This window comes from Archocentrus centrarchus, chromosome 16 (assembly GCF_007364275.1).
Source record: "Archocentrus centrarchus isolate MPI-CPG fArcCen1 chromosome 16, fArcCen1, whole genome shotgun sequence".
Classification (NCBI taxonomy): Eukaryota; Metazoa; Chordata; class Actinopteri; order Cichliformes; family Cichlidae; genus Archocentrus; species Archocentrus centrarchus.
Window position 1 is genome coordinate 339,903 of NC_044361.1, and position 10,207 is coordinate 350,109.

General features: G+C 43.1%; 1 protein-coding gene across 2 annotated transcripts; it reads right to left on the bottom strand.

Annotated features, from left to right (window-relative positions):
* Positions 1-1,989: 1,989 nt before the first annotated feature.
* On the bottom strand, positions 1,990-6,088 carry etsrp (ETS1-related protein). 2 transcript variants are annotated; one of them, XM_030750405.1, is made up of 8 exons: positions 5,960-6,088; positions 5,666-5,747; positions 4,782-4,865; positions 4,621-4,689; positions 4,144-4,293; positions 3,820-4,059; positions 3,596-3,714; positions 1,990-2,741 (listed from the first exon to the last, which is right to left on the bottom strand). In XM_030750405.1, the coding sequence occupies exons 1-8, from the start codon at positions 6,014-6,016 to the stop codon at positions 2,454-2,456; spliced, it is 1,089 nt and encodes a 362-aa protein (XP_030606265.1). In that variant the 5' UTR covers positions 6,017-6,088; the 3' UTR covers positions 1,990-2,453. The 2 variants fall into 2 exon arrangements, with proteins under 2 accessions (XP_030606265.1, XP_030606264.1); XM_030750404.1 differs by having other exon boundaries at positions 4,782-4,898.
* Positions 6,089-10,207: the final 4,119 nt, after the last annotated feature.

Consider the following 10,207-nt stretch of genomic DNA (forward strand, 5'->3'; position numbering starts at 1 on the left):
ACACAACAGGAGCGATGCACTGGCTGTTGCAACAACACATTACAAAGTACTGACATGCTGACATGCTTGTAGGCAAAGCAGGATCATCCGTTTACATGCACTGAGAGACTAATGTGCATTCCTGCCAAATATTTGATCTTCTTGGGACTGAAACCTGTCATAATGCATGTATCCACCTGCTGCCTGGTAAATATTACCTCCCTGCTTGTCTCTCAGGTGCTGCTGTCAGTGATTCTGGTGATTGGTTACCTTTGTCTCTTTTTTCATGGATTCATATGTAAAAATCTTTAGTCTGTGAAAAATAACCCACATAATTAAAATAAAGATTTCTAAATCAATTCTTTTCGATTTTAAGTTTAGACTTGGAAATCCACCACCATCTGCCAGGGGGTGCTACAGCAGCATTTGCCCCATGACACCGCCCACACCAGCACCACAGAAGTCACTTAGCCCATCCATCCATCCATCCTCTTCTACTTATCCTTTTCTCTGCTTCTGATAAGCAGAAGATGGATGGATGGATGGATGGATGGATGGATCACTGTACCGCAAGTATCTTTGAGTAGCGTGCACTGTAAACCCAGATTTTTATTCGACTTAAAAATATTGAGATCATATTACTTAAAATTACCTAGAATGTGAACATTACTTGTTAATGCTGAGACTGTACTTTTTGATGGTCTATCTTATTGTAATTATGTGTTTGAGTTCAAACAACTTAATATCATCAGGCTTTGCACCTGCTAAAAATCTAGTTTATATCGGTTTAACAGACTGAATTAGTGCGCAGCAGCACGGTGGCGTAGTGGTTAGTGCTGCTACCTCACAGAATGACAGCTAGAAGGTCTGGGTTCATTTCCATTTTGGCCCAGGCCTCTTGCTGTGTGGAGTTTGAAAAAGTAGATATTTGGTATTTTTGTTTGTTTTTTGTTCCCCCTCTGGTTCTCTATTTGTACAGATTTTTGTTTTTTTTTATTGTTCCATGGGGTTGGGGTTGGGGTTAGGGTAGGGTCATGGACAAATGCTATTTGTAAATGTTAATGTACCAGTGTTCAGCAGGGCTGAGTTTTATCATGATTGTTTATTTACCAAATATAAACAGACACAGTTCAACATTGTAAGAAATATTTTTGTTACTGAGCAGCATGGTGGTGTAGTGGTTAGTACTGCTGGGTTCGATAACCCAGCAGTATCGAACCCAGAGTTCGATTCCGCCTTGGCCTGGGCCTCCTGCTGTGTGGAGTTTGCATGTTCTCCCTGTGTCTGTGTGGGTTTCCTCCCACAATCTGAAGACATGCAGTTACTGGGATTAGGTTAAGTGTGAATGGTTGTCTCCCTCCCTCTGTGTTAGCCCTGCAACAGGCTGGTGACCTGTATGGGGTATAAACTGAGTATCTTCAGTTACTGAAACTCTGTTATTAGTACATTCAACTTAGATCTTCCATTCCACTCCAGAAGGGCCTCAAGTACATTGAACATAGTCCACTGCACTCATTCAACTGTTTCATTACTTAAAAAATTTAAGGCAACGAGTTACCTTGGGGTTTTTTTTAAGTAGATTCAACTTATCGGGGTTTACAGTGTGGGTGGCACTTATATGGGACCCACTATGTGTTTCCAGATTTTCTGCCATATGTCATGATGTACTGCTGCAAAGGTGGAGGCACATATTAAACGTGAGCACAGTCATTGCAGCATATGTAAAGTAACAGCAGATTTCTCAGGCTTCTGTACAGTCTGAATGCCACATTTTACTTTACTCTTCTGCTGTTCAAATCTTATATTTGTGAGGGGCAGCCAATCAGAGGAAAGCTTTCTTAAAGATGGAGGAGTGTGACAACTCATTTTAGACGATGTACTGAAAGTAATCACTTAAAGTAATAAAAAATATGGGGACTGCTTTTTATACTTTCATAATTAGAGAGGAAGTACTCAAAATGTTTCAATAAAACACATTTTGTGATGAGAGACTTTATTTTAATTCACTGAATGTTTATATACAGTTTATTTACACATGATGCTCACGCATCACTGAAAGCTTCACAGTGATGCATGAAAACCACCAGTTTGTTATTCAGAGTAGCAACAGAGGTAGACACGAGTTTTGTATTTAAAAAAATATAATATAAATGCACAAAACTCTGCATTGGGTTCATTTAAACACTATTTACAAATCCGTCCACACATGAATGAACGACCCGGACACAAAAAGCATCAGCCGCTCTCTGTGCTGCAGGTACACCAACCTGAGGTTAGAAACACTTAGTATCAAATATCATTTAAGAAGTGACACAGTGTCCTTAAGGAGTGGCTGCGCGATGGATGTATACACTTTTAATTATTATTCCTTGAAATGCAGCCTCTGTAAACTGCCTACAAGTTCAGCCTTTTCCGGAGGTACTCGGTTCAAATGTTCAGGTCACTCCCAGCTGGGGGCACTGAGGCTCCGCCCCCTACTGTGACGCCCACGTTTCTCTGCTGTGATCAGAAGCTGCCGCTGCCGTCGGTACCCCCGAGCACTGCCAGGACTCTGTGTTTGTGGGTAGCACGTTCATACTGCTCAGGACCTCCTGTGCCGTCTTTCCCAGCATGCCCTGCATGTCGCAGACAAAGCGGTACACGTAGCGCTTGCCTGCCGTCTTATGGATGATGTTTTTGTGGTAGTAGTAACGGAGGCCACGGCTCAGCTTCTCATAGTTCATCTTTGGCTTATTCTTGCACTGACCCCAGCGCTTGGCCACCTGCAGGATCATCAAAAACATATACTCAGAAAAATACAAGTGAAGTAGTGATATTCTCACACTGTACTTAAATACATGTACCGATACTACAGGCCTGTGTTCAGGATCTTATTAATTATAAAGAGCAGATAAACGCTCTGTGGCCTTTTTACATACTTTATACCAAGAAAGTTTAGGAAGGTGCTTCCAAATCCAGAAGAATGTGAGCGCTATGAGCAGTGATTGGTAAGTAGTGCATTAATGTAATTACATTAATGCAAGGCTGCTGGATCTGTTGCTGACTCAATATTAGCCTCCTGACAGGTAACTCCAGCTTTGCTGTGGACATAGAAACGTCCTGTGAAAGATATTGTCCTCCATCTGATGTGTGCTAATAATAATAAGCTTCAACATCATCCTGTTAAATACAAGGGCAATCAATGTCAGGTGATGCTGCAGAAAAACATGAATGTAGTGTAATGAGTACTGTAACACATCTATCTATGGGCAGGGGCGGAGCCAAGGGGTGGCCACTAAGATTTCCTGCACACCTAAATGAAGCCAAGAAGCTTCTTCATTGGCTTCATTCTCCACTTTCCCAAAAGGAAGGCCAACTGGCTCCACCAGTGCCAGTAGCACCAGTAACAGCACTGAAGGTGAAACACCCCTGTAATATAAGCAGGGCCCCATACATTCAGTGCTATATTACATGGTCCAAAGTTTCAACATCCGCAGTTTATTTTTTAACCAAACTCTACAAGCGAGTTTTCATATAAACTCTTAACCTGGACAAATACACAGTCCGACAGAAGTACCTAAATAACCTTTTATTGGTACTCAGCGGGAGTTTGATCTGGAACAGGATGCTTCCTTACCTCTGTGGGGTCAGACATCTTGAACTCCCATCCATCTCCTGTCCAGGAGATGAAGGTGCGGCAGGCAGAGTCCAGCAGAAGCTCCAGTAAAAACTGCCACAGCTGGATTGGACCAGAACCTGAATGACAAGTTTATAAATCACTCAGGTTAAAGAAAGCTGCTGGAACTATAATGATTTGTCTCATTATATAAAAGAAAAACAAGCAAACAAGCAAATTCTAACCAGGATAAGCCGACATTCCCGTTATCTGCCCCTCTCTGTCCAGCCTCTGGGTAGGGGTGCTTTTTCGTTTGACCACACGGGGACAGTACTGTTCTGACGACTGAAGGCCGGAGTTTGAGGGGCATGAGGACAGAGAAAGGTGTGATGGAGGGGCAGTGAAGCTGGGGGACGGGTATTCGGGCCAATAGGACGAGGACTGCCTCTGAGCTTCAGAGTCAAAGTAGCTCTGATCTGCTTCACCTGCACCAAACAGAAGAATCACGCACTGAACTACAAATATCACTGAAAAGGTGTGTAGAGTAAGTCATGAATGAAATGCCTTACTTTGTACTGTGTTTGATCCCGTTCCAGTGAGGAAGGGGCTGTGGCTGCCTTCCACGGCTGGGCTGAACTGTCCGGTCTGGGGCGCCAAGCTCGGGTACGTCTGCGGAGGCTCCTGGTACCCAGTTTGGGACTGGTCCACTGTCAGCCCATCTGTGCAGCAGGAGGAGAGTTAGTCACCAAAACAAAAGCCTTTAAAGACAACCTTCTGTTTTCTATCATATAACTAATGCTACAGTGCTCACAGTTTCATATAATGAGCTCAGCCCTGTTAGCTAAACGCCCGGGTTTCAGCCTGCTCTAAACACTCAGTTCCAGAAAGTTTGTTCTTCTCCTGGCTCTGTATGATGTCACAGAGAGCAGACACTGACTGCCTCTGATCTAAAGTTATGTTTGGATAAGTCACAGTTTTAAAAGCGGAATAATGATACGAATGTTAGAGGTCTCCTTTAAAGTTCAGCGTGAGAGTCGGGGGCTCACCTTGTGGATACGATGCCCACCAGCTGAACTCCTGGTATGCATCCAGGCTGAAGAGGGCAGCATCACTCGCTGAGGGTAAAAGAGCACAAAGATAAGTCAAAAACACCAACAAGACACAACTCCAATGAGCAAGCAAAGTATTCCACAGTACATGTTTTTACCTTTAGTTTCATAAGGATGGGAAGCCTTTGGGTAGCTGCTGTCTGCCACATACTGCTGCTGCTGCTGTCCGGGCACTTTACTGTCTAACAGAAAAGACAGGTCTTCACCAGGGCAGTCTGGAGGTTCAACAATAATACACACAGAGGCGGTCAGTGAAGGAGGATGCACCAAACCCATTCTGGATTATTAATCCTGCCAACTTTAAACACAGCGATTCTTCTCCAGACTGAAACCCAGGCTGGTGTCCAGATGATAAAACTTATGTAATATTAGGCCATGTGATTAGGACTATGGGTTTGCACTTAGCCGAGGGTTTTGTCTCTTCATAAAACAGTTCAGCAGTAAAGAAGGGAAAACACCTCCAACTGAAACTCTGCATTGAGATTTTACGGCTATGTAAGGTTTTTCAGCTCTGTGGATGGAGGCAGCTCGGAGGAAACAAGGCAGGGAGGGGGAGGAAACGCCAGTGGAGGGAGTGTGACAGAGAGGTGATGGAAGGATGGGGAGTGGGGGCGAGGGCTCTAAATCTGTTGGAGGAGGAAGTCTGGAGGAAAGGATTAGGAAAGACAGAGAGGGGAGTGCAGCACGGAGCCTGTCTTTAACCTGACCACCCTGCGTCTCTCCGTCTCTGCAGATCTCAGCCCATTCGGGCCATTTCACACAGTCATAATCACGGGCGTGTCAAGGACTCAGAGAGTGCTCTGACAGATGTGATGACACTGTCTGCGACCATGTTTCCTTTGTCCTTCAGCTGCTCGGCCTCAGAGGAAACAGACCGCACAAACACCAAACCCTGAGTCTGATCTGAGAGTCTCAGCCCCATCCGCCAGGATGAGGAGGAGAGCTGCGACGAAGCACCTTCACAGGGATCCTCTGAACTCACCATAAGATGCAAAGTCGAAGCCAGCTGGCACTTCCTGCGTCCTGAAGTCTTCTGTGTAGTATCCGCTCTGGCAAACCTCCATCTGCAGTCATATGATCACAACTTTTTTCATCTTTGGGAATGAATTAAAAGCCTTCAGATTACAAATGCACTAAATATTCACACTAGTGGGACTGAAACAGTTTCCACTGGTGTTTATCCCACTGAGTAATTAGGAAAATTCGGGAAGGTCAGATGACAGTTCAATAACATGATGAATTGATGTTTCTTACAAGTTTGAATGTCAGAGCCTACCTTTACTTTGGAGTCCGCGCTTCCGTCTGTAGCTTTGATCAAAGTGTCCCAGTACATGTCGCTCCTTCCCCGCTCAGGCTTGTATCGGCCGCCGTGGTTGCAACAGCGTGGAGTGGTCACTCCGCGCTCCGCCGCGTCCTGTTATAAAGTGCGCCGAAAAGGTGGGCGGGGCGCGTGCCCGCGGTGCGTCGTGACCTGCTGCCCCCCCCCCCCCCCCAACCCTCCCTTTCCCTCCCCCTCAGCAACAGGGTAATCAGAGCTTCATTCATAAAAGACTGTCCCGTCGCATAAATGCAGCTTATTCCAGTAAGAACAATGAATGAATTACTTCCGGTATTTATTATCATCTCTTTAAGGGTTAGTCCACTCTGTGATCTGGAGGAACAGAAAGAGATTTTAATATGAGTTCTGCTGCTGTAGAAAACAAACATGCAGCTGTGAGAGGACATTTGGGACTAATGATAAAACGTGAATAAAAGAAAAAGCTTCAGTATTCACGTGTTACCTGAAATGTGTGAGGAGTGTAAGAAGAACAAGATTATTATAGATTGCTATAGATTATTATAGAAAGAACAGCAAAAGTGGCCTTATTATTCTTGTTGTTGTGTCACTTTGGAGGGGAGATGGTTTCAGCTCTGCAGATGTAAAAATGAGGAGGGGAGTTTATGGTTTAGAATAAAAACAAAGGAAAATGGGTCACCTTCAAAGGGACAGTTGGAGTATTTTGAGACATTCCTGTGTTCCTGCAGTCTGGAGGTTTCGGTCCCTTTTCTGCATTAGTTTGTGTCGGAAACGTCTCATATACAGGACACTTACTGGAATATGACACAGTGAGGGTTTCTGAGAGGATTTCTTTGAATTATTCCCAGGATTTTAATTCATTATTAGCCTGCTGAGTCAACACACATTCAGACATGCGTCCTGTCTTCTTCTGTGTTTTCCTGCTTCCCCACACTAAGTTCTGTACCAACCATTAAAGATGGGATTGAGCACATCTCACCGTTTCCACGGAAATTTCCAGATTAGAAATTAATGACTGATGCTTGAATGGAGGCGACTGTGGGGCTGAAACAAACGTGTGCAAATCCATTGCACAGCCAGAGAACCACACACCCCTCAGAGGCCAATAAATATAAATATGGGTAAATACACGGAGATTATAAAGCCACTGAATACTAAATTCTAAGCTCCATGTTACACTTTAGCTTAAAGTCATATTCTATACCACATGAAACATCACAGCTGTTAAACGCATTAAAGTCATCTGTAGGAATAAAACAGATTAAAAGAAACAAAACTGGAATTATGAGTCAGTTCATTGATTAGGCTTCAGATTAACAGATCTGATGGTCGTTAATTACTTACGTCACACTTTTCTATGATGCCATGAACGTCTTAGTTTTTAAAGAGGAGTCTAAACTTTTCATATAGACTAAATTAGTCAATTAAGTGAACAGTTAATGACAATCATTCATAGACAACGATTCTGATCACTGATCAATCATTAAGTAACAGATTTTTCCTGTCACAGTTTTCTATGACGTAGACCTTTAGACTGATGACAAAAACAAACGTCACAGACCGAACATTTCAATGATAAACTATCTGATTATTGATTAATGCTTCAGTCTTTTTTCCGTGGGTTTCTCTGATCTGCAGAGTTGTTGCCAATGATCCACCGAGCGATGGATCATTGGCAAAATAATGAGGTACCATCCATAAACTTGATTTCCAAGTAATAAAGATAATAAAGTTCAATGAATAAAAATAGAAATGCCTGCTTCGTTAAACATAATCAATAGTTCCACATACACAGCTGCAGATTTGATGCGCGGGCTTGTCGCGTCTATTTTTATCGCTGAATACTTCAACATATTTCTGATTGTCTGGCTGAATAACTGGGGTGGGGTTCAAGTGGAGCCTTTGGAAATCAGAGCGTTTTTAATGAGGTGGGAGGAAGAAAAAATCTCAGTATCTTTAGAAACCATTCGACTAAACAATGGCCCGTAAAAAACACGCAGCAGCCGCTGAAGAAAGCCTGAAATCACGGCGTGAGTGGCTGCAGCAGATAAGGCCGAGCCCAGAGGCCTGTGTAAACAAACATGTCTGCTATTCAGACACACACACACACACACACACACACACACACACACACACACACACACACACACACACACACACACACACATCTGGAAAAGTGCAGCCGGCTGAATCGTGCGTGGAGATGGGAGTCGTGATTGGGAGCCCCACCCCAGCACAAGGACACAGCCGGGATAAAGTTACACAACAGCCCGAGTGATTAACAGCCGTCTACAGCAAAGTGTCAGCTCAGGATTCCGCCGGGAATCATGACACAGACCGAATCTCCTGATATCCAAATAACGACCCAAATCACGAGTGCACAAAATGAAAGTGGTCTCAGAGCGTGGGCCACAAACCGGCTCACTGTGATCCTTAAAAGAGATTCATAAGCAGCTCAGTTTGTTTCACGGAGGCAGAGACTCTGACACTCACACCAAAGTCTGACACACTTTTTCCCTTTAGTGAATCTGCGTAAAAGCCTCACACGCAGCTGTATTATTTTACTCTTTATGATAATCTGACGGCTCTGACTGTAGGTCACAGTTTCACTTCACACATGACAAAATCATTACAGGGACAATGATCACTGTTTAATGTCATCACCGTGTTGTGGTTACACGTTTGTATACCTGAAATGCTGCCCTGAGCAGATTACACTCACCTGTAGTTACGCTCATATTTCATACTGCAAACGCATGAGACCATGCTCTGATGCTCACCAGCACAGGTTATAATCCAGAGTCCTGAACTTAGAAAGGTCACATTATCACCATTAAAGCTCACAGTTTCAAGAGGCTCTATTTTCATGCCAAATGTGTGCAGTGCCTAAAATCTGAAACAGGAAAAACACGAATTTAACAAAGACAAACTTTAAACATTAATTTTGTATTTTTGAGGAGTTTTAGCCGCTCTGATCCCTGAATCTGTAGTTCCTAATCCTCCCAGCAGGGAATCGATAAAGTTTTATTTGTACTTAAAAACTTAAATTGGAGATTTCTGACCACCACTGTGTGCCTAAAACATTGTGTATGTATTTCAGAAGCTCCGAAGAGCATGAAATGAGATAGAAATGAATAGACGCGATGTATTTACTCCTGAGTATCTTCTGCTGCTCCAGCAGGCCTGAATCAAACAGCACCTCCTGATTAAGTGTGGCTGTAAATTTTATGAACTGCTGACGCGCTCTGCCAAAGCTTTAACTGCCGCCAGGAAGAGTTCCTTTTTCCACTGAAGCTTCTGAAAACGTTACTTTGTTACTGCGCCCCAACTCCAACCCTGCAACAAGAACATCAGCCTCCAAAACGAGAGACGAGGATTTCACGTGATGCTCATTAATCTGCTGCATATTTCAGGCTTACTGTAACAAACAGTTTGCATCTCAGACACAAGCAGGTGGCAGTCTAACAGGAATCCGGAGCCGCAGCTGTAAATATAACTTTAATATTAACTTTACAAAAAAAAAAAAAAAAAAAGATCCAGAGACAGAAAATACAGATTTATGGCTGGTAGGTGAAGTCTTCATGAATTATTTACCTTCTGCTCAAAAAAGACCTGATTAACTAAATTAATATAAATGAATAAAAGAAAACAAATAAATAAATAAATGACCTGATTTAGTTTGTGAGTGAGTGAGCTGGCTGTAAACTGCTCGGCCAGCATTGCTGCAGGTTTAGAGCACACACGTCTGCTGAAACAAACCAATGAACACAAAGTGTTTCTGATGAAACGTGTTTATTATAAATGCAGAGGGAAGGAAGGAGGCGGTGCTCAGGCCTGTATCATTAACATCAGCAGCAGCATTTTCCAGTATCAAGATTGATTGATGTCATAGATTTAAGTGAAGAATAAAGATGAAAACTTGCAGTAATTTCTTACCTTCTTTAAGCAGCAGCTGATTTGACAGCATGACTGCTGAAACATGAACAGATCAGCAGAGATGGACTGAAGCTGCAGGCTGACGGGATTCAGTGCAGTGAGATATTTAAACATCTAAAAAATGAAACTAAACCCACAAACTTAAAACAAAGACGTATTTTTTACGACTCTTCATTTCCTTTAATAAAGTTTTGTTTAACAGATTTAATCGAGTCTAATATCAGCTGTTATGATGATCCGGTTTTTAGAATCAAACTGTGTGCCAAAGCCAGTGGGTTTAAAGTCTCAAAG

What these genes read in the sequence shown, in the direction of transcription:
- etsrp (XM_030750404.1), bottom strand. Translation starts at nt 6,016, where the DNA reads ATGTACTGGGACACTTTGATCAAAGCTACAGACGGAAGCGCGGACTCC. An exon ending in GCGCGGACTCCAAAGTAAAG is followed by an intron (nt 5,748 to 5,959) that starts GTAGGCTCTGAC and finishes ATATGACTGCAG; the next exon opens with ATGGAGGTTTGCCAGAGCGG. An exon ending in GTGGGCATCGTATCCACAAG is followed by an intron (nt 4,294 to 4,620) that starts GTGAGCCCCCGA and finishes CCTGCTGCACAG; the next exon opens with ATGGGCTGACAGTGGACCAG.